The 24,389-nt window shown below is 46.2% G+C and overlaps 1 protein-coding gene across 2 annotated transcripts in view; it reads left to right on the plus strand.

Annotated features, from left to right (window-relative positions):
* The window catches only part of LOC142063359 (gamma-aminobutyric acid receptor subunit beta-4), a 76,248-nt gene extending 54,280 nt beyond the window's left edge, over positions 1–21,968 (plus strand). Inside the window, exons 5-9 of one of the 2 annotated variants that reach the window (XM_075107022.1) lie at positions 11,675–11,757; positions 15,774–15,911; positions 17,533–17,685; positions 20,435–20,691; positions 21,179–21,968. In XM_075107022.1, the coding sequence (XP_074963123.1) occupies positions 11,675–11,757; positions 15,774–15,911; positions 17,533–17,685; positions 20,435–20,691; positions 21,179–21,556 (1,009 nt within the window). In that variant the 3' untranslated portion in view covers positions 21,557–21,968. The remainder of the gene's footprint in view (positions 1–11,674; positions 11,758–15,773; positions 15,912–17,532; positions 17,686–20,434; positions 20,692–21,178) is intronic. The other variant, XM_075107023.1, reaches the window with a different exon arrangement.
* Positions 21,969–24,389: the final 2,421 nt, after the last annotated feature.

Below are 24,389 nucleotides of genomic sequence, written 5' to 3' on the forward strand. Positions count from 1 at the left end.
TATTGACCCACCAGAAATATTGCAGCCTTCCCACAGCTGACTACTCCAAATTTCCTCATTGTGTTCAAACAAGAGAGACGGCTAGGCAAGAAGATGCTTTGACTTAGGGTAGTTAATAAATTGAGCCTTTTGGGACGGAGAAGGCAAAGCATGCTGTAAGCTCAGGCTGCTCTTTGCTGCTGAGACAGCCCACCTGAGTGTAGAGCTGCTTCCCCCTGGCTGGTGGGAAATCTTTGCACACACCTGAACAGCAAAAGAAGCAGAAATGCTAGTGTATTTTTATCAGCTGCCATTTAGTCGGCTCAAATAATGAACAGTATGAACCCTGCAGCACAGGTGACAGGCAGTGGAAGTCCTTGGAGGGTTTGCGCTCAAGCTGGCTTGGGCTGGGACACTGTGCAAGTGTCTTCTGCACTGTCTCTTCCTTTCCCCTCCTGTGGGGCCCAGATGTGTGGGGAAGGGAGCTCGGCTCCCTTGCATGACTGGTATAAACGGGTGAAATGAGGAAAATTGCATCCAGGCCAAAAGAAAGAAAATGACAGCTGTTTGCCCCTGTTATTTCCAGGGCCATAGGAAGAGCTGCCTGTGTTGTTTTAACATTTGGCTGGTTTTCCTGGAAGCTGCTCTCTTGCCCCTGGAGAAAATGGCAATTGCAAAAATGAAGCACTGAGCAACTGTGGCTCCTGTTCCCGAACTGTACCTCAGATCAGGATGGATGGCTTTTACTGTCCTGAAAGCACCTGGGTTTTGGGGTGCCCTGAATGTCCCTCTAGCTTTATTCATAGTGGTATGGGCAATATTTAGTTAAGGACTGCTTTCTGTAGTGACTCCTGCACCTGTGATTTTGCTGACTACAGGAGTGTTAGATGCATTTTTGCAGGTGCAAATAACTGTGATCCTATTCAAAAATAGATGGCCATGTGCACAGCAGGTGTATGCAGGTAAGAAAACAGTCATTGAATATTCACCTGTGTTCCCTTTATCTTTGTGAAAATGTACCCATGCTTGTCCTGCAAACAGGAAGAAAAGTGCGGGTCCTCCCTGTCTTTTGAAGTCTGTTCTTGTCTTTTCCAGCATTTTTTTTTTGGAAGGATTCTTAAAATGGAGTTGCCCTGACAGAAGAAGGCCAAAGGAGGCAATTTCTGTTTCTTTTCCTTTGTTTGCCTGTTTGTTTTTCCCCAAGTGAAATACCACAGCTCTGCTCAGTCTCCTGCTACCTTCTCACCAGCCACTCCCCCCCTCCTTTGAGCTGATCCTGTAGCAAAGTGACTCAATCATGCTATTTGTGGCACAACAGTCATTTTTCTTTCCAGCAGTCTCTGATGTCAGAGACCGGGGAGGATGATACCCTGGCAGGGCCCTGCCTTCAGCAAGTATTCAAGCGACTGGCAGGATCAGGCTCAAGTGTTGGATCAGACCCCAAGGTCCAAGTTAGCTCACATGTCAATGGGTGTTTTGTTTCTGACTTCATTGAGGACAGGATTAGGCTTCAGATAACTTGTTTGCATGAGTAAATGAAGCCCTTTATTCCTCCACTCCACTCCATCATGAAAGTTTTGTGTCAGAAAAGCATATGCTTGTTTTTGGTAGAATTAGCAAATTAGTGGATGAAGGGAGTGCGGCAGATGTAATATAGCTACATCTTAGAAATGCATTTGACACAAAAGCTTACTCCAAAATTAATTCACACTGGGCTCGGACTAAAAGCTGGTTGCCAAGCCCCCACAAAGGAATGCATAAACATCAGTGGGCTGTGCTAGGGCAGCAATGCTGGGCTGCTGCGGGGCTGGAGTCAGGACTGGTGTTCCCTATCCCCTTCCCCAGCGATTTAGTAGATGGCATAAATCCCAGAAGGCCAAACGGGGGCCTGGAGCCCAGATCCAGCCCAGAAGGTATTCTTATCTCTGCAAACATGAAGCGGGATGTGTGGTCTGCAGCAGGAGGATGCAAACCAGCAGAACTGACAGGGTTTTTAGGATGTGTAACCTGGCATGATGGTGTCTGAACTCACCTGGCCCCCAAATGCCTTGCAGGAATTAAAAATGCCTGTGAAGCACAGGAGAGCTGATCACCTGTGGCATGCAGCAGGGAAGTGCTAAAATAATGTGGAAAGTCTGCAATATGAAGGGAAGGCTTAAAGGAGCTACCCACAAAGACAAAGAAAAAGCAGTCAGCTATTGGGTGGTGGAGGGAGGTGGATAAAATACTGAGGAAGAGCTGGATAGTGATGGCTGAATTCAATATATTTTTCCTCCTAATGGCTTTATGTCAAAAATTGCATTGGTTTCATCAAATTTTAAACAAAAAAAAAAAAAAGGGAGAAATTTTTCATTTAAAAAAAGCATTTCAGAAAATGTTGATGTTTCAGTCCTAATTTTATGTAGAGAATTTTTCACTTATATTTCCCTCACTAGTTCAAGCTGCTTTACTACCATTACTGACATTTGACAGTAACATAAAGAATGATCAAAGGCTTTCTCTGGACCTCCAGAGGCTGTCTAGTCCACCCCTCCGCAATATTCAATAAGTTTTACATTATCACACATACAAGCTATACATTATGCTCTGAGATTTTTATTTCCTTTTCTAGACCATGTAGCATCCATTTGGCAGTGAAACAAGTTGACACTTGTCAAATGCTGATGTCATCAGGATTTTGCTATCTGTTTACAGAGACCTAAAAATAGAAACAACTGTAACAATGCTGAAATTCTCATATGGTAATTTGAAATCATATTTGAAACCAGCTTTAAAACATCCTTCAGGGAAATCTTGAAGCTATTTGATTTCATTCTAATTAGGGACAGAACTGGATTCCAGCAAAACAGGTGCTTTGAGGAGCCCAGACTTACCTCCCTGAGGGGGAGCGGGTGGGCTGGGATGCTGGGAAGCAGGCGCGAAGCTGGGTGGACAGCAAGCGAGATGCAATGCCTGGTTGGCAAGGAGCCCAGGCAATGCAAACTGAGCAACTGAAAAATGCAGAGGAATTTGATGATGGAGACTAAATCCTGTGCTGAGAGAATGAGGGATCTCCTCCTGCGAAGGTGGTAGTGGTGGTGGGGAGCATGTGCATGTATTTTGTGGTTTTTTTTTTAATTCCTGTCCATGATAGTGACTGCAACGAGGTGTGTTTTAGAGATGAGGCAGTTTGGATACATGCAATGGGGTGCCAAGGCATAACAAGGCTCTGAGCCCAGTGAGTGCTCTCCTGGGGAAGCAGAGCCCTACTGTCCTCATCAGTGTAAATACCTGTTCAGCGCTTAAAGCAAGGGGGAAAGAATTGTCATATTTCAAACAACTCAAAATGTGCAGTTTTAAACTGAAAGAAGCTGGGTGTGTCTGCTTCGGCAGCACTTAATTTCTGCTTTTCATGAGGGTAAATTCCCATCAGTCACCTGCTCCCTGCAAGGTAGTGGCTCCTGGGAGTCGTCAGCCCTCGCATTGCAGCAAGCTACTGCTGACCCGCTTGTGGACCAGACCTTGTTCGTGGCCAAGGCAGCAGCTAGAGCACCACTTCTAGCTCATCTTACATAGGGAAGCAATGCAGGTTAACAGACACAGGTCAAGCATCCCACCCGCTCACTCATCCAACAGCAGGTACGCTGTCAGAGCCCCCATGCCACTCCGTGGTGCAGTGCCTCCAGGGCTGCCCTGCCTGCTGCCCATGGCTGGGGCTCTGCTGAAGCTTATCTTGGGGACGACTCCATAGCTCCCATCTCTAACCTGCTTCTTGATCAGGACCCAGCCCTGTCGGTATTACATTCCCCAGGTCCCAGCCTGGGGTTATTGGGTTCTCCAGCAGGTAGAAAGTTTCTCCTGCTCTTGTGTCACTTGAAGCCTGCTGTTTGCAGCTATGTCCTTGTTCTCTCCATGGGTGTTATTTGATTTCCTGCAGAGATGATGGCCTGATGGGTTAAGACAGAGTAGTTTTTTCTGTACTGAGACCACTGAGAAATTTTGTTCTCCCATTTCACAGGCCAGAAGGGAAGAAATCTGCGATTTTTGCTTCCCCTTCCCTCCCTGAGAGAGGTTTCTCTGGAATTGTGAGATGATTCAGGACGTACCCCGTCTCTGGTGGCTCTGCCTGCTCCCTCTGCAGGTTAGGCAAAGGTAGCAGAAATATTTCCTTTGGCAGCTTGGGTGCAGAGCTGGGCTTATGTCCAGCCAGCCAGCCCCTTGGAGCTAGTCCTGCAGCCTTGTACTGCTCTCACCACAGAAGCTCTGCTTTGGGTCAGCTCCTTAGCACAGCAATGTGGGAGTGGGAGAAGAGTTCGTTAGGTGGGTGAGGGAAAATGAGAATTTATTAGCAGCTCAGCTCTCCAGTTGAGGTTAAGGACAGATCCCCCTTCTGCATTTTTGCCTCCTAGGGTCAGGATGAAGGACTTAGCTGGAAACACTGGAAGGAAGTTTAACAATATGGAATTTCAGAATAATTTCAGAATCTGTGGAAGAAATTGGAGCTCACTAAAACAGGGTAAAACAGCAAGCCAGAGCTGCTTCTCAGTCCTTAATGTTGCAAGAACAGAGGCAAGCATCATCAGGGCCTGGCTGGAATTGCTGCCTGTGCTACACTTCCTATAAGTCTGACTTGTTTATTAGCAAAAGTAGAGGTCAAGGAGTATCCACATACAGCTGATTCCCACTGCCTCCTCACAGACCACTGAAAGAGCTTGCGTGCCCTGAACTCCTGGTTCACCCTGGAAGCACCTCTTAGTCTTCCTACCCCAGCCACCAGTCTGAGCCCATCCCTGGACCCTGTCTACTCTTTCCTAAATCCCACAGGTTTAAGTCATGGGTTACTATTTTATTAATTCAACTTCATCCCAGCCTGATGCTCCTGAAGGAAGAGACCTCCTTCTCCATTAAGTGCAGGTCACTGTTGTCTGAAGTGACCACAACAAACAAATCTCTTTAAACATGTTCCACTTGGGTCTCTCATCCCCCGGTCCAGCTGACAACTTGCCAGGCACACAGGTCATTTGGAATACAATAAAGAGGCAAAAAAGAAAAACCTTGAAGCCAAGACAACTCTGCTTTTAACTCTCCCAGGGTGGAAAAAATGGTTGATTTCGATGACTGGTACCCTGAGTACTAGTTTAGAAGAGCTTTTTCCTTCCCCATCTGAGTGCAGTGCACACTGTTATTTATCAAAGGATGCCTATGCAAGCACAGATGCTTTTGGAAACAGAGTGACCTTAGCAGGATTGTGCCAAGGCTTATGGAGTCAGTTTTAGGCAAACAAACACAAGGGGAAAGTATTCCATATCCTTGCCTTGCTCTTGGTTCTACACGACCTCCAGGAGTCTGCGAAGATCAGACAATGTTAAAAGAATGGCAAAATTCACTATGGGTTTAAAAATCCCTCCAGGCCCTTCGAAGTTTGTGCTTACTGCCAGGCAGAAGGTGACATTTGCCAGCATATTTTTATGACTGACTTTGAGAATGTACAGAGTAAAAATTCAATTTTGGTTTTTTCCCATGTTCAGCAAAACAGCAATTTTGCCTCTCTCGCTACTCTTAGTCACCAGAATTCCCTTCCGAATCTAACTTGCCCCATGGGGTGAGCCTGCACAAGTCCTGTGAAACCCGAGCTCCTTCCCTCCATTTTCCTTATTACTGCAAACTGCTGTGAGCTTTGGGATTCTGTATCCCAGGGGGCAGGAGCATCTTCAGCTTCTCGGGAGGTCTGAAATCCAAAAAGTTGCAACCAGCAACTTAAAAAAATGCTTTTATTTTGCTGTAAGAGTGTTTGTGTTTGTCCTTGCATGATGACAATCCATACCTGCAACATAGGGTAAGTGCCTGAACTGCTGAGTCTGTCTCCCCTTGAACTAGGAAGGCAATGGTGGTGGGGTATTTGTGTTATATTCCTCCTATTCTTATCCATATTGAATTTTAGACAGCATCCTTTCAAAGCCAAAGGTATCAAGGAACATTCCTGGGCACTGGACATCAGTGGTCTGCATAGTCAATTTGTTTCCTGGTTTTGGCCTATGTCCGCGAACAGCCTCTCGGGCATTTCCCAGCTAGAGCACGGCAGAGGCTGGTCACCGTTCTCAATAGGAGTTCTGCATGCAGTCAGACCTTTTTTCCCAGAGGGTAAGAGTGTAAGTGTAGACAAAGGCTGTTCTGTACCAATTGACATTGGCCCCAGAAACAGTGGCAGGTGTCTTTAGTTTGCTGGTATAGACAGTTATGATGCAGACAGTGCAGTAGTTTATTTTGTAGGGATGAGCTTAAGTGGAAAGGGACCCCACTTGCTTTAGGAACCCTTGAAAGGTAATAGTCTTCCCCTCTCTCCCACCCAGTCCTCCTTAGAGGGTCTGGACCTACTCCTTTTTAAATCAGATGGTATTTTGGGAAAGTAATTTTTTGCCCCTTACACTTGTAGCTGGTGAATTTAATGCTCTCAATACACTGCAGATGATCTAGAGGATTAATGGGTAGCTGAGGGCCTTCAGAGCTGAAGTTTGGTAGAGGGAGCTCTGCCTGGAGCAGGAGCTGAAAGGACAGCTACCTTGAAGGTGGCCAGCAACAGGATAAAGAGGAGATAGAAAGAAGACATTCAAGCACAGCAAGTTTTAATAGCAGGTCAGAGCTCTATGCTGCTCTGTGTCTGTGAAATTACATAATCATTCTAAATAAGACAGAAGAAGCCATTAATAAGTAAACAGCGACGAGGAGGATCAGAGAGGGAATGAAATGGCTGGTGGTGTTCATGTCAGAGAACTGAAATATTTGTGGAGGGCTGATGGTTTGCAGAAACTTGAGCATTCCTTTTTGAGCTGCAGCTGTGGTGGGACACTCCTCTGCTGCTGCTGGGTTCAGCTTGCAGAGCAGGCAGCAGTGGAGGGACAGCAGGGTGTGGCTGCATTACCCTTTCTGTGCCAGCATCTGCTTGCTCAATACAAGCTTCAGGTGGGCAGAGCTTTCCTCATTGTAACAAATAGAGACATAGCACTCACTCTGTGTGACACAGAGTTTCATGGCTGCTTTTCTAGAGATGGTCATTATTGTGTCCTGGGGTTGAAGGATGCTCTCCAGAGTGTGGTGTCTTCGACTTCTGCTTGGATGCACTAGTTGCTAGTAGAGAAGGGGATCTCCATCAGCCCACAGCCTGACAGAGCTGCCCAACAGCTCATGAATGCATGTCCCTTTCTTCCTTTTTTTTTTTTTTTTTTATTTTTGGGATGCATGGTGGTTTCTCACAGCCCTGTCTCCCCCCAGATGAACTGTGTCTGCCTGCCAGCTGCGCAGCAGAGTAGCAGGGCAGTGAGGATCTGGCTGCTTGCTAGCAGACCTCAGGAGAAAAGATTAGGGCAAGGGCATGAAAGTCTTTTTCGTGGGAAAGGAGGTGTAAAAGTTGTGATATGTGAGGGGGCTGTCCCAGAGGCCCACGGGGTGGGCAAAGATTGAGGTGGGAAACAGGAGCTGGAGACACGGGGCGGGGTGGTGTCCGGGCTTGGCAGCTGGAGGGAGCAGGACTGCTTCGCTGAGCACACTGTGCAAAGCACAGGCGAGCCTCTCCCCTCCGATGGGCAGTGTCTCTGTGAATCGCTGTCAAAGCAGATGAAATTTCACACCACACAAATTTTTGAATTTAAAAGGGGAGGGAGGTGGGTAGAAAAGCGGGAGAGGAGGAGGAAGGGGGAAAAGACACAGCCTGGCCGGGTGCCAGTGCCTCTTGCTAACGCCACGGGGAAGGTGGCATCCTTCCCTGGCGTTCCCTCCGGCCCCCACGCTCCCTGCTCCCTTTCACTTTGGTCATGTCTCCCGGAGGCACAGCGCGCTCTGTCTAGAGCTGTTTACAGGGTGATGGTTTGTTCGCTGTCTCCTCATCTCCTTTCTCACAGAATGAGTATCCATTCCTCCTCTGCTTTCTGTCTTTTAACCTCTCATTCTTCTCCAGGTCTCCTTCCCCAGGTTGCTTTACCCCTTGTTTTGCCTGATCCCTCTCCTCTGTTCCCTTACCCCAGTGGCCTCCTGTCCTGCACTATCTGTTCTCCTTTCTCTCATCTCCACTCCTGCCTCCCACATCAGTGCTCATGCCGTCATCACTCTTTGATCCTCTCCTCGTTTTTCCACCTCTTACTTTCTTTCCACCTTTATTGACTGTTAACCCTGTTGTGGCACCCAGGAGCTCCTTATTGTTAATCCCTTCCATCTGCCTCTCTATCCAGTCCTCCCCATGCTGTCGCCTGTGTTCCAAGCAAACACACCTCTTCACACAACAGCTCAGAACATGTCAAGGTAATATGTTTACACTGATCAAAACATGAGGCAGGGGTTGGTCCTGTTGCCTTCCGGACCAGACATGGTATGTGCTCTGACCCCTCAAGGTAGCTGGGGTACCTGAATTTTGCTGCCATTCCCCTTTGGCTGCAAGAGGTGAGTGGAGCCTCTCATCCCTCTGAGGCCCACCTGCCCATAGTACCCAGCCACCAAAGGAGTTACAGAAATCTCCTACTGGCTGCTTTTGCGAGCAAGTGAACGTTAGCCACAGAGGCCACAGGTGGATGTTTCACCACAGTGTCAGGTGCTGTATAAAGCAATGACAGGGTTGTGATGCTGTGGGTCACCCATGGACTTCAAGCAGGGTATAGCAAAAGGAAGTTGGTGTCCAGGATGCTTTTTGAGATCTGAAGGCTAAAGAATTAAACACCCCCTTCTTCTCTGGGATACCACTTGCTTTATCCCAAGTAGGGTTGTTTTATCAGGGCTTAGGAAGCCCAGAGGCAGGACCTGAGCTGGTGCCCCGGGCCAGCTGCCCCTCACATCTTGCCATGCTGCAGGAGCCCCTCATCCAGGTGGTTTTGTGGTGTTGGTGTCCCTGGGCTGTCAGGTGTACCTCGCTGTGGGTATGGCACCATAGCTGACGTGCTCCAGATGAGCAGGTGGCTGCAGCCCAGGACAGCTGTGTGCGGCTGTGCTACCTCTGCTCTAAAAACAGGATGAAACCTTCACTGCTACATGGTCCCAATTCTCACCTGCCTGAGCAGTGTTACATGGCCAGATCATCAGGAGTTTGGGATCTGCAGCCAACCGGGGTATCTCTGGAGGATGCTGAACAGTATGGTGTGGATACACCCACCTTTTCATCAGAAGGAAAGAGAAATTCTCTGACTTTTGAGGACAGATGCCCTCTTAATCTTGTTTTTCTTCTTTCTGTCCTATGTGTCCTGAGGTGCTCTTCTTTTTGAATCAACAGGGCCAAATTCTGCCCTGATGTAAATCTCTGCTGATCTAAATTGGTGTGATCTTGCAAAAAATCATTGAAGTGGCTCTGGATTTATGCTGGCTGTTAGTATGAGCAGGATTTGGCGCATGGAGTGTGTTAGCCATAGCTCACTGTGTCGTGCTCTGCGTTTCCAGCCAGCACTGCAGGTGATAAGCAAATCCTGTCAAGAGGCGAGAGGGTCCCTCTGGAACCAGAAAAGGCTTCCCCTGGATGTCCTTTGTGTGGCCAAGTTAGCCAGCCAGGCTGCAATTTTGGGATGGACACGGTGGAAAGGTTGAAGCCCACAGGGTCCCACAAATGGGGTGGAAAATTTTCATTTAATACAATTTTGCATCTCACACTTTAGGGAAAACAGAGGAATGCATTTGTAACTGCTATTTCCTACGGGTGCAGTATAATACATACAGTATATGCTGTGTGCAGCACTGGGGGATGAGTCATACCCGTTCGTGACTCTTCGGTCTCAGTGCCTGGACAGGATGGACTCTGCACCTGCCACTTTGGGCTTTCCTAGCAAGGCGCATCTCTCCCCAAGTGTGCTTAGGATCTGTTCCTCCACCATGGTCTCCTGTACCCTGGTCCAGGAGGATTAGGGTGGGAGAGGCATGGAGTTTCCAGCAGCCCTCCTAGAGGTGCCAAACTGGGCGGCTGTAAAAGCAACACATGCAATTCCAAAGCCATAGTGATAATTTCTAAGTGGCTCCTGTTCTGTCATCCTTCTCTCCCTCTGAGCTTTCTCCTCCACCCCAACCGCATTACAGATAAAAGGGTTAAGAGCTCACTCGGCCCCCCTGCTCAGAGAGAGGGCAGTTGCAATGTTGTATCTAGACCCAGTGAGGATATATATAAATTCCCTCCGTCTCTTCGGATCTATTTATAGCACAGCAGGCAGTGGCAAAGGCTCTCCTCAAGGCTTCATCTCCTACAAACAGTCTTCACAGACAGCAGAGAGATAAATTTAGCACACGAGATTTCTTAAAGAGCCAGCAGCTCTGCAGGGCTGCTCGCCTGCCCTGCTACAGCCCCCACCCTCATACCCCCTCTGGGGCAGCCTTCTCCTGCAGGTGCTTACCCTCTCCTTCTCCCTCTGCATTCCAATTTTCTGTCCAGCTTCACCTGTTCTCTCCCCCTTTCTGGTCTTTTTTTCTCTCATTGATGTTTTTTCTTTTTTTTTTCCGTCTTTTTGCAGGTTCGCCATCTCATCCTCTCTGCTTTCTTGTTTTTCTTTTTTTCCTCTCTTTTCTCTCTCCCAGGCCACAGGGCTCAGAAGATAAAGCTTTCTTGTTAACAGTTCACTGGTTATGCCTACATAGTAAAAAATGTGTAGCTTGATTAATGCCTTCCAGATGGTTAATTGAAAAAAGAGGGGGGAATGCACCAATCTCTCTCCCCTCTTCAGTACTCTGCACACATACATTGCACAGGAAGAAAACCGCATTAAAGGGTGAGGGGAGCAATACAGTTGAGAAATAGGGGCAGCCTGTTAACTCCAGGGCAGAGTTGCCAGGCTGGTGAATTAGCTGTCGGTTTGCTCTGCCCCTGTTTCATGCCCTCTTCCCTCATCTATCCCACCCCAAAATTCCCCGTCCCAGAGAGCGATGCTCCTTCATGTATAACATGTAATCTACACAAACCCTCCTCTCACCCTCATGTGAACCCCACTGTGGGCACTGTGCTGCTCTGCCCCCATCCCATATAGTGACACTCCAAAAGCAACACCAACCCTCGTTTTCTCCCCATATTTGTTTTTTGGGGAGGGATGCACAGACACACCCATGTGTCTTTCATGAATCTTGATCATGCAGCTGGTTGCACAAGAGTGCCTCCTGCCAGAGCTGTGAGCCCACAGGAGTGGAAGGGCCCCGTCAGTGGGATCTGGGCTTTTGGATTTGGCAGTGCCAAAGTGGGTGCAATGGAGGGGGCATGGGTGGGGTGGGTGGGGCGGCTGCAAGTAGGGTCATTGCGGCAAACTGGGAGGAAAGGGGGGTGCTATTCTTCTTCATAGGTCGTTGCTGGGTAATTTAATCAATGCATCTTCTGTTTTATGGACACGTGTCGGCTGTCTTCCTCTTACAAACTGACATGCCTCTCCTCTTCCCCCCTTCCCTGTAGCTCTGCCTACTCCCAGTTTCTTTGTCTCTCTCAAGGGAGAGACAGAGGAGGAACACAAATCCCTCCCCACCCCGTTAATAGATATACTGCCTTGCTGATGTGAGTCACAGAGGGTTTAAGCTGTGCAGTTGAGGGTGAGCGGCATACAGCCCCCCGCCCCGCACACCTCCCACTACGGATCTCCCTGGTTTCCAGGGAAACAGCAGCCCCAAATGCTGCCTGACTTTCACATCTGTCTTTCATTTCTCTCTTTTTTTCTTTTTTTTTTTTTTTTTTGTAAGAAAAAACATGCAACTGATTTTTTCTACTCCCTTCCCCTTTCAGGATCACCACCACGGCCGCTTGCATGATGGACCTGCGGAGGTACCCCCTGGACCAGCAGAACTGCACGCTGGAGATCGAGAGCTGTGCGTATGACTCGTGCCTACCCTCTGCCATGTGGTGCTACCCAATGCCACCCGCCCCAGCCGCAGCTTCCCACTCATGGGATGCCTCCCAGGGGTGTTAAGGGCCACCCCTCCTGTAGGATGGCCCCTGGGGCAGGACCAGGCTCCATCATCCATACTCCATTCTGAGGGGTCCTCATGGGTGAAATGCCCAGGAAAATGGAGCTATAGTAGCAGTCTAGGTATTAAAATCACTCTCACCCTCAGAAGGGTGGTGTAAGCCTTCCTTAGCCCTGAGAAAGCCCTGGGAGCCTGCCCTCACTGGTGGCTGGCCCCACTCTGCGCAGGAGGTGGGACTCAAGCCCTCCCGCAGTCCCCCCCCGCCTGGATCTTCCCTTGACTCCTACGGAAACCCTCTCCTGACCACGCTGGCAGAGGAGGTCCGGCTCTCCCTCATAAAAATGCACCGCAGTATCCCCGCAGGAGCGGTCCAGAGCAGCAGATCTCACAGTAATAATGATGCAGCTTCAGTGGTGATTATCAGAGAATTGCTTTTTTCATAAAAGAGGTCCCACAGCTTCCATAGTTGGAAAGCACCGTGCTGCCTTCCCAGCCCTGCCTGCGCCTGGGAGCCCCCTTCTTGCTCACCCCTCGGTTGCTCGGGATGCGCAGCCATCGTAGCACTTGGTGTGGCGGGTAATGGGATGTAAATTAGGTCCTGCTGGAGACACTAATGACATGTCATTCCTGGTACTCCTTAGCATTTTGAGAATAGTTTACGGTACAACCAAGAAAACAGAAGGCAGAGAATTACCCACAGTTCCCCATGTTGCAATTTTGTTCTTAATGGGACATGTCAAGCCAATTTGTTAGTCAAAGCTAAGTTTCCCTACAATATTTCTAAGATCCAGGCAGAGATGAAGAGATTCAATTGTTTCCTTCCTCAGAGCTTTTGTCTTTCAAACACTTGCGCATTTGAAGTCCGCAGGGCTCCATTTTGTTTGCTTCCAAGTCCACACAACTCTGGAATAGCAGTCCTTTCATGGCTGGCTTAAAAAACAAAGCATATAAAAAACCCTCCTAAAACAAACCACCAAAATAGCCCTTTTGTGGTGCAGGGGTGTTGGGTGTGTAAAGCAGCAGTGGGCAGCTGGGACCTCCTTCCCCACAGCAGCTCAGGGCACTTACCTGCAGGTCACAAGCCAGTCCTGGAACTGCCTGTTGATCCCATCTCTCCGTCCCAAAAATATCCTTCACTGCACATACCCCCGCCTAGCTGTGTGCCAGGATTCAACAAAAACCTGATGAGGCAGGCAGTAAACAGGCTGTTAATCTGACGTTTTAAGACATCGTATCAATGCTTTATGATATTTCAAGTTGAAATGACTTGTCTTTGTGAAAGTTCTTTTACTTTTAAAAAATAAAATGGAAATTTGGTTTTCTTTTTAAAGCTAGAAATCAAAGTGAAACATTTATTTTTAGACTGAACAAGCTTTCCCTTTAGAATTACTTTAAAAAATGGCTTCCTAAAAAACATATTTGATTTCATATTGCATAATGCCATAATAAAAAAAAATACAAAAATTGGTACCCAGTACCAGCAGATCATAGAATAAATGGAATAGAGCTAGTTAACTGTGGGACCTCCTAAAATTAGTTACTGTAATTTGACATTTTCATTGCTGATCAGGAAGTAAATTTGAAGTCAATGCTGTTAAATTTGTGGATGATGAAGATAGTTTGCGTGGCTTGCTCTCTGCAGATTTGAATACCTCCCAATTTGAATACATCCAGAATGCGATTTGAACACAGCTAAACGCGGAGGTCTGCGCCTGGGTGTGGGAGCACAGGCAAGGCTGCCAGACTGAGGGACTCATACCCGCACGGGTATTGACTGGGGGAAATGATGAAGGGATGGCAGCCCTGAGCACTGCTGATGGAGGTTTCATAGCAGGGCTTTGACAGAAAAGGCTGGAGCGAGCCTTGGTTATATAAACCGGGGAGCCGGTGAGTCAGAGCGGGGAATTGATTGGCCTCTGAATATGTCGCTGGTGAGATGGGGAAAGGGATTCTGTCTGTATTTGGTTTCCAAAATTTAGAAAGGAGTCAAGAAATCAGAATAAGTTGGGAAAAGATGCTAAAAAGCGGTTCAAGGGCTAGAGCAGATGTTTTGCAGTAAGAAACTTAAATAGCTCAATCTGGTTTGTTTACTGCAAAGTAAGTGGAGAGGTGACTTGTTTACAGGCTGGATGCACCTCTGCAGAGGGGAAGCACTGGGTGGAAAGGGCTTGATAACCTCCTTGAAAAGTTCAAAACAACCACCAGAGTATGAAAGTATGCGCCAGGTGAATTCGAACATAAAATTGCACACAATGTTTTTAGCTGTGAGAGTGTTTGAACAACTGGAATCAGCCACTGGGAGGAGTGGGGGACTTGGCTGTTTCTTGGTGCTTTTCACACTTGGACTCAGTGCAGACAGACGCTGCAGCCACGTGCAAATACCAGTTTCTGCGCTCAAAGCTGGGACACTCAGTGCAACAGCCTGTGACATCCCAGTGTCTGCAGCAGATGAGATAATAACTTAAGGGTCACAAATCTCTGTGGGCTTGTAGGTGTGAGTGCTTTACTACTTACCGCCATGGGAGCAGAAGCATGCTGTGCGGGAGGAGGTGGAGCCCTGACTTAGGTGATTTGCACCAGAAGCAGATCTGGCATGGCATTTGGAAGATTGTTACTATTTTTTAGCACCCATGAATAAAAGTAGTAATGACTGTCAGCACAAGCTGTGGGCTTGGAGCCTACACAGCCATCAAATAATTCAGTTTAGGAAGAAATCTCAGGGTGTCTCTAGTCCAGCCCCCAGCTCAAAGCAGGGTCAGCTACGAGATCAGACCATCTTGCTCACCTCTTTGTCCAGTCGGGAGCTGCAGGATGACACCATCCCACTAATAAATACACTGGTGCTGGTTCTGATGGCAGCTCTTCCTAGTGGATGCTAGCCTTGCTGGGTATTGCTAGCCAACTGCCTCTGCTGTGAGGGCTTGTGGATAAGGCAGGCTGTTGTGCTCCAGTGCAGGCTGTGAAAAAAAGCTGTCTGTGAGCATAGTTGAAGTTTGTGCTCTAAAAGAAGCCTTGCACCGTGCCACACCAAAGCTTGTACGTATTTTACTGCTTCTTTGCACACAGAGGTACTCCCATGCAGCTCTGCACTTTGCTTAGAGGCCACCCCTTGTTTAGCAACAGCCACAGTGCTTCAAAACCCAGCTTGCCACATGGGGCGTCGATTTTTCAAGTGCAGATGAACCCTGTCTGGCATGCGTAGTTTGAGGTTAAAGTAAGAGGCTGTAACGTTGGCTGAGTTAACAAATCCATTACTCTGAAACATAAGGTACAAGTATTTGTTACCAGCCGGGCAACCCCTCCTCTCTTCTCCCATTACAGCTCTTTTCAGTCAGCACTTGGTAAAAGCAGACCCTGATCTCAGAGACGCTGTCCGCTTCCCGGCTCCAAATTTTGACTGAGAGTACTTAGAAGAGGGAGATGCTCTGATGCTCAAATTTCTTTTCAACTGCTGTTGTGAATCTTTTCCTCTCTCGGAACTTAGATGCTCTGTTTACCTGGTCCCCACCAGAATGTATTGTGTGGTCTCCCCCTTCTGGTAAAAAGAGGCAGTTTTTCAAAAGCAAAATGCCATGTTTGGTGCATTTGACAGAGGCTTCTGGTGCACAAGTCCCTGTCATGTCAGCCGTGGAGATTATGTAGTGCAAGTCAAGGTTTGATGGACCACTTTGCAACTTCTTCTCCTGAATACTAGACAGAAGTGGGAGTTCTGACCAATTTTTTCCTCTTCTCCTGGGGACTGTAGTGCAACGCTCAGCTGAAGATTAAAAGTACTTCAGCAGGGAGGGGCTATGCTTGCTAACTGATGGTGTGGGCTTTCCTTCAGATCTTCTTCCAGATCACCTTAGTGAAAATGGGGTGTCACCTGCTCCAGCTTGTCAGCTTAGTTCTCTCTCTGTGTTTCTTCATCTCTGCAGATGGTTACACGGTTGATGACATTGTCTTCTTCTGGCAAGGAAATGATTCTGCTGTCACAGGGATGGAGGTGCTAGAACTGCCCCAGTTCACCATTATCGAGCAGAGGCTCGTCAGCAGGGAAGTGGTCTTCACCACCGGTGAGTCTCTGCTGAAGGGATGCAATGGAATGTGCAAACCTTCTGCTGATCAGTGTCAATGTGGTTGTTCCTGACTCAGAGGCTGAGGTGCTAACTTAGGGTCTAGGCTTCAGCTTAGGCTCCTGTTCCTTTGGAAAAGAGGCATCTTCTGTGCCCACTAAGTTTGCGCGGTTTTTTGGCTGCTTCTCTTCAGAGACTTAGGGGATAATTTTTTTTTTTGCTGCAGTTGTTTTCATTTCTTAGTCAAAACACCAACTGAGCTCAAAACAGAACCTCTTTAGAAGGTTCTCAGCCTTTACATTATTTTTATGTGGTTTACATCTGGCTTTCAAAGCTAATGTAGGTGCAATAGTAAGCAGAAGAATATATCAGTTGAAAAGCAAGTAGTCTATGAAACGATGCAAACCCATCTGTACATGGCAATAAAAAGATCTGGAGAGAATACCTTGGACGATTCAGATACTGCCAGTTGGAAAGTTACAGGGGTTTGGATTTTGGGTGCTGTCTTCACTTTGATCTGGCATGGAGTTCACTGCCAAAACAGTGTGCCACACACCTGTTATCTAGGACAATTTTTGAAATGTCATGAAATCACAGCCTGCGTCTATCAGCGGTGGTGGCAGATGGTGATGTTTGTACAATAGTGCCTCGGAGGCATGCTGGGAGGAGGGTCCCATTGCAATGGTAATCTAGAGACCCACAACAAGAGGCAATATTCCTCCAAAAGAAGTCTGCAGTCTAAATAGGTAAGACATTCAAAAAAAAGACTGGTGAAGTACTGTGTTCAAGCTCCACAAATGGCACATAATGGCGAGAGAAAATAACCTCCTTTTTCCCAGTCTACCTCCTTGATCATTAAAGACTGTTGTTCTCTTGTTACTTTAGCTGCCAACCCACGATTACACCCATATTTCAGGCTGCTGTGTTGCCTAAAGGATGGAGGTGGGAAGGAGGAGTGTCTTGGACCTTGTTTCACAGCAATGAGAGAGGCCCTGCTTTGTCCCTATCAGAATGACCCTGCTCCAGTGGAACAGCTGTAAAAGCACTTACTGTCGTCACTGTTCCCATTGGGTTTGCTAAAAGATTAAAAGGAAGTTGCAACAAGTTGGGGAAAAAAAAAAAAGACCTACAGTACTCTATTTGCATATGAATTTGCCCAGTCTGACCATAACCCATTTTTAGAACAGCATGGGAAAAATATGATTCACATCTTCATTGTTGTTTGGTGGAAAGGCTAGTACATGAAACACTGGAAAATCATCTCGCTGCATCCACATATAGGGTTAAAGTCTCCTGTGTAAGCTTGTATCAAATTGGCACATACCATAATAGCAATTTCAGCACTGAACATTCTCCCATGATGTCTGATATAATAATGTAACTTATGTAGAGTTTCCTTTCTTCTTAATGTACTGAGCCAACTGAGCAGACTCTGAAGAGCCCCCTTCCAAAAGCTGATGAGTCTGCAAAACCAAATGAAGAAAAAAAAGAGATTTCTCATTATCCCTGCCTCTTGAGAACATTTTCCAAATAAAATTTAAATTCCTAACCTAAGATCTTACCATAAATATAGCCTTGCCTGCCTCTTAAACAACATCTCCCTTTAATATCTCATTGACAGGTTCATACCTGCGCTTATCCTTAAGTTTCCGGATTAAGAGGAATATCGGTTACTTCATCCTGCAGACTTACATGCCCTCTATTCTCATCACCATCCTATCCTGGGTCTCATTCTGGATCAATTACGATGCTTCTGCTGCACGAGTTGCACTGGGTAGGTACCTTTCAATTTTATGTTGAAGAAGGTGTTTTCTCGAGGGAGATCTGCTAGAACAGCTGTAAGAAAGAAAATACCATTTTCTTTAACAGGTAGCAACTAAGCAAACCACATAGGTCTGTCAAACTTTTCATCCCAAATGAAGGATATTTTTCCTGAGAACAAACTTCAAATTCTCAGCCAGAAGAGCTACTTCTTTTTTTTCCAGAAGTGCTACTTCTTTTTTTTCCAGAAGTATCAGTACTTCCCAAGCTTGAGTCTGTATTGTTTGAATCAATAAAAGTTCTACCATAAATTTCTGTAGGTGCAAGTTTAAACTCTATTACAAAAGCATAAATGGTCACAGCATCTGAGCTGTGAGACTCTGACATGCCATGAGCCCACCACTCCCTTCATTCTGGTTTGTACTTGGTTTCTTAAGAAGAGAAGTCTGAGCACTTCTTGGTCAACAGGTGTGCCAGGACCGGTTAGCTGGATGATAAATGCTGAGGGTGGGTGGCCAAAGAGTAGTAAGAGTGGTGAGTGAATGGATAAAAGATAAAAAAAATAAAGGAAGTGGCACTACACATTTTCATGATAGTTTAGGCCCCATGTAGACACTTTTTGTAGCTGAAGATGTTCATAACCAAGGTAAATGTGGGACAGTAGTTAAAGTTCAAGTTCTTAAGCACATGCTCCCCTAAACAGGAATGTTTTCCTGTAAGAGAAAAAAAATGAGGTCTTTTAAGCAACGGAAGGGAAGTGGAGGTGGATTGCAGATGAGGATTTTGAAGAAGGAACAGGAGAAAGGGGGGATGGCTGGCATATGAGAATGGAGCAATGCAACATGATGGAAGGCTCAGAGGAAATAGAGTCAAGGAGGGAGAAGGATTTCATCTGTGAGTGTGAAAAATCTCAGAGAGGCAATGGAGCATAGGTAGAGGCTGGATCTTACAGAAAAGGTTGGAGAAGACAGAGTTTGAGAAGACTCAGAGGAGGGATGGTATGTACAAAGATATAAAATAGATGATTTAGATGTGCTTGCTTGGAGAGGCTGGAGCAAGGAGACAGGGAGGGAACAAGAACAACATGGTAAATTAAAAAGGTAAGTTACATTGACAAGAGTATAATCAGTGAGAGAAGAAAAAGATACCATGGCAGACATTGCTGGCACAGTGAAAGTATAAGCAGAAGGGTGGACATGAGATGCACTGCTGTTGAAATTCTGCTGACATCTGGAGTCAAAGGAGAAGGCAAAAGAAAAACATTGTAGATCAAAACTGGAAGAGCTCTCCCTAAACTATTCCTGACAGCTCTCTATCTAAACTGTCCTTAAAAAGCTCAAAAGAAGGAGACTCAACAGCTTTCTCTGGGCATTTTATCTCCAGATTTACCTGCTCAAACGGTCAAAAAGCTCTTCTTTGCCTCTGTCCTAAGTCTCCATTGCAATTTGTCAAATTCTTAATGGAGATGTGGAGAACATTCTATTCCCCCTTTCTTTGCCCCAGATTTCTGTATATTTAGACTACTGTCTAAATATAGACAACATAATACATTGTATGTGTATAAATATCTCTCCCTTCTGTTTACTCTTCCATGAACTGAAGACCATTATTTCTTTAAATCTTTTATCAGGAATGACACTAAAGACACAATGAGGGTGAAGGGGAAACAGGACAAGCAGAGGTCCAGGATGAACAGAGAGGTTTGAGAGCCATCACTGTAGAAGTAGGGCTGAAACCAGAAGAGCAAATCAGGGCCATGGAGACTAAGAGAGCTGCCAACAGAGAGATGAGGAGGAGGGACACTAGAAGAAAAGGATAACGGCAAGGTAGTAAGAAAAGCAGGACAGCTGAGCTAGAGAAGCACGAAAAGAAGACTAGGTTGAAGAGGAAAAGTTACTGCCTCCAAAAAAAGCATGAAGACTCATTGCCATCTTTTTGAAGCTGGCAGAAGACTGTCAAAGAGACAGATCTGAGGCCACTCTGACAGTCCAGAGAAGGGAAGAGGTTGGGAAGAAACTGAAGAAGAGGACTGAAGCTGTGACAGTAATCATGGTGCATCAGGCTCTTGGGGACTGAGTAGATGAGGAAAAAAGTGTTCAATGAGATCAAGAAATGTTTATTTAAGATGCATGAAATATGAGTAAGCCTAAAAAGGAGAACGTGAGAACCATGGGAGGAGTGTGTACAGATGATAATTGAAGATGTGAGTGGTAAAGTTGGTGGGAAGAAGGTGGGAATTGTTGAGGTCAAGGACATAGACAGAAGACTAAGAGGCAGGCAAAAAGAGAGAGTGCTGTGAAGAGAAAATCACTTCACTCTTTCTCCTATTCATGGCACTGGAAATACACAGCAGATTATAAATTCATGTCAAGGATACTGAGCCATTCAGTAGTGCCCAGGGAAGCCTGATGAGTTCATGAAGTGGAAAAGGGGAGAAGAGGTTGAGAGACTGTTTGAATGTTCCCTCCAGGCTGAGGGAAAGAAGGAGGATCAGGGAGGACTTAAAGAACGAAGGTCCAGAGGATGTTGATCTCCATTGTCCTGATAATACTCAGCTTTGACATTTTATCCCACTGTTGGTGGCTGGTTTATTTTCTGCAGTGATTTGTACTGGGCAGATGAGCTTAGAATTATGACAACTTTCTTCCCAGTTGCCTTGCTCCTGTCCCTCCTGAAGTTGTCCAACTGGGAGGAGGGATGGGGAAGCTGAGCGTAGCATTTCAGGAAAACTTGGTAACAGAGCACCTACCCTCTCCTTACAGGGGTCACCACGGTACTTACAATGACTACCATCAACACCCATCTGCGGGAGACTCTCCCCAAGATCCCTTATGTCAAGGCTATTGATGTTTATCTCATGGGCTGCTTTGTCTTCGTGTTCCTGGCACTCCTGGAGTATGCTTTTGTCAACTACATATTCTTTGGGCGAGGCCCCCGGCAGCAAAAGAAACAGAGTGAACGGATCAGCAAGGCCAATAATGAGCGCCACCGTTATGAGGAGAAGAGGGTGAGAGAGCAGGTTTGTCCCCTTCTTTCATTGTGGCAGGAGAATTCAGACTCTTCACTGTTGAATCAGTCCTGGGTGAGTTGTGGAGCAGCCTTTCTCATCATGAGAGATGAATTCCAGTTCCTCTGTCTCATGATTGCAGGGAACTTTTTCTCCTTTATCATTTTGTCATCATCCTCAAGGTAGTCTCATCAGGACCATACTCTTGTATGGGGCAGGTATACCTAAAAGTACCCCTGTGGCTTTTGGTCCTATGATGTTGGCAGAATCACACTACCCCACTCAAAAGTTTGCTACGAGCACATGTGTCTAGTCCTTCAACTCCAGCATCAGTGGACAACTTTTCAAACACACAAGTCCAGGTTCAGAGCTCACAAATGACCCAGTCAGTGGTATTGTTACACAGAAAACAGTTCAAAATCATCCCTGATGGTGCGGCCCTGTATGCATTGTGCACAGGACATCCCCGCTACCTTTCTCTCTGTCTTTCCTGTTGTAGGTTGACCCTTATGGTAACATCCTCCTCAGCACTCTGGAGATGAACAATGAGCTGCTGGCCACGGACATGATGAGCAGCGTTGGTGACTCTCGAAACTCTGTCATGTCCTTTGAAGGGTCAGGAATCCAGTTCCGCAAGCAGCTGGCCTCTCGGGATGGATTTGGTCACCACCCAACCCTGGACCGCCACGTCCCCCTGACCCACCATGCCGCAGCCCGCAACCGTGCCAACTGCCGTCTCCGCCGGCGGTCATCTAAGCTGAAGCTCAAAATCCCAGACCTGACAGACGTCAGCACCATTGACAAGTGGTCACGAATCATTTTTCCAATCACCTTTGGATTCTTCAACCTTGTTTACTGGTTGTACTATGTAAATTGATGCCTGCAGCCTCCAAGAGAGATAGGGACAGACACTCAGACAATGACAACACAGGGGTGTTGTGGTCTTTTGGGTTTGGGTTTTACTCTTTACTATCATTATCATTTATTCCTTTGATTCATTAGATTTATTCTAAGCTTACTCTTCTCTTTTCAGCACATTTAGAACCACAGAGTGTGGGGGGCAGTAAGGGAGAAAGGAAAGGTATACGGGAGGGGGTTTTGTTTAAGGGAGGGATGTGTTTGTCTTGATTTTGGTTTCCTGCTGAAGGACTTAAACCGTTGTAAAAAAAAACAAAAACAAAAACAAAAAACCACCACAAAAAGAAAGGAAAATTTAAAAAAAAAAAAAAAAATGACAGAAAAAAAAGGAAAAAAACACACACAAAAAAAAAAAACACAAAAAAAGAAAAGTTAAAAAAAAGGGGGGAGGGCGATTTAAAGGAATTGAGTCAAAAACTTGGTGGGGGGATAGGTTATCTTTGGCTGTGCTCACTAATGCGCTATCCTCACTTCCATTTCACTACTGAACTTCATCTTTCTCTTCTCAATATTATTATATTTTTTTAATCTTTCTTCTGTCACTGCTTTTAACCCCTTCATGTTTATTCTTTCATGGATTCATGAGATGGTGGGGGTTCATTCTCATGCTATGAGATTTCTCTTTTCTTTTTCTCTCTCCCTCTCTCTTGCTTACAAGCCTAAAAGAATCTTTTAAACCAACAAATAAAAAGAATATTTATTTTGGAAGAGCTGGGCAGGGGGGAGGACAAGGCAATTATTTGGGAGGGAAGGGACAATGTGGGGTTATGGGAGTGGGGGGAGGAGGGAGCTTATCAAAAACAAAGGCACATTTGCAAGTTGCCTTTTTCCACCTTCAGGATTTTGCAAGCTGTTTTTCCTGTATGAATGTGTGTGTGTGTGTGCAGCGCATCTGTGTGTGCGTGTGTGCGCATGTGTGTAGGTATGGGTGTGTGTGTGCAAGCATGTTTTCTGGGTAGGGGAGCTGGGGAGGGGGGTTTTGTAATGTCTTTTGTAGAAAGAGAACACAGATGACATTTAACCGGCATTGGGGGTAATAGCAGGGCTTTGTTTGCTCATTGCAACTTTGCGATCTTGGAGATCGGAGTCCTGGCTTGTATTAGAGGCAGAGCTGGGGAGGTAGATTGTGCAAATATATACTTGCTGAGGAAAGAGAGGGTTTTGGGGGTCAGCAGAGGGACAGTGCTGCTGTTCACCATTGGCATCTGATCTCTACTAGACCAAGCTGATTCAGTCCTGAAAGGAGGGGTTGTTCCTAATCATTCCCACCCTGCATCTTTCTTACTGAGTTTGGGGAGAAAAGCAGTTGCAGGACTCTGAAAACTCAACCTTTCCCCCTCTTTACCTGTTCCTTGTGCCAGACAAGGACTTCACACTCCAACCCTCTGAGTGACCATAGCCTATGTCGAGGTGCAGGAGAGGGTGGACATCATTTAACTTCATTGTGCTTCAGGATGAAAAAATCCAGAAATTATAACTATCCCCTTTCCTAAGAAGTTCAGAAGCAAATGGTGGGCTGGCACCCTCTGATCTGTACTGCTTCTATCAGGCCTTGCTTTATGTCTGTTAATCCATGTAGAATGTAGAGAAGAGCACCCTGTGTCCCTTCTTGCAGAAGATGTAACTAAGGATGCAGTAGAGTTGCATGGAGATGGAAGATGATGGTCTTCAAAGACTGGGCAGGGTGAAGGTTGCAATGGAAGTGCTGAGCTTGCCAGTGCTTGTGGAAGCCTCTTAGTTTGTAGCAGCTTCCACCCACAGGCATTCATTATAAAGGTTCAGAAGGGTAACTTGGCCTTGGACAGCAAGGTCAACTTTTTCCAAAGGAGCCGGTGACTTTCAGGAAAATCACTGAATTATTGGCCACTTTGGCAATCACTGATGATTGATAATCTCCCTTATATTATTAATAAAAGCCATGAAAATAATAAATCCACAAGTGCAAAACTTTAACCCTAGGGTCATTCTGCCATTCCTGGAGTAATGATAAGAACCTTGTTCTTACCTGATGGAGGTTTTTACATGCCACACACACACACACACTGCCTTGAATTCAACCACCCCTTTATTTTCCTGCTAGCATTCTCTTCCTTTTTCCTTTACTCCCATTGCTTGGGAGAGCAGAGTGATCCTCTGAGACAAGGGAAACTCCTGTTTTTCAGACAACAGATGCATCTAATGCACATCTTTTAATTCACTAATTTATGTCTGTACAGTACTCTGAAAATGTAAATCACTATAGGCCTGACCTACTAACACCGAAGACATGGAAAGTTTTGCCTTGGCTTGGATGAAGTGGGATCAGGGCTCATCAGAGTAATAAATATTGTTATTTTTATATCAGTAATGTGTCTTATGCATTTTCCACTACTAGAATCCTAAGCATAAAAGTAGAGCATCCATCCTTCTCAATTGCCCCCAATCTGTCTCCCTCTCTCATGTTCATGCATGCACATATTTGGTCCAGGCCTCCCTGGACTCACCAAGGTTTTAGCACAATTTTTAAATCAGACTTAGATTCCCAGCTACTCTGCAGAGCAGTCTCTTGCTGGTTTCCACATTCAAGAGCAATGCTATTGAAAATGGGTTTTCCCAATGTTATTGCAGTTTATGGTCTAGGTGGGTCTGTATAGGAACGAGTCTGAAGAGTGAAGGGAGCTGGGTGATAGGGCTGGATCAGGTAGTTCTGTCTATCTGATACGCATTAAGTTAAAGCTTGGCCAATGGAGAAAGTTCTGCTTTCTACTAGGATTCCCTTTGGAAATGGCTTTTAAATGTCTTAATGGAAGTCA

The sequence above is a fragment of the Phalacrocorax aristotelis genome, chromosome 11, assembly GCF_949628215.1.
Source record: "Phalacrocorax aristotelis chromosome 11, bGulAri2.1, whole genome shotgun sequence".
Taxonomy (NCBI): domain Eukaryota; kingdom Metazoa; phylum Chordata; class Aves; order Suliformes; family Phalacrocoracidae; genus Phalacrocorax; species Phalacrocorax aristotelis.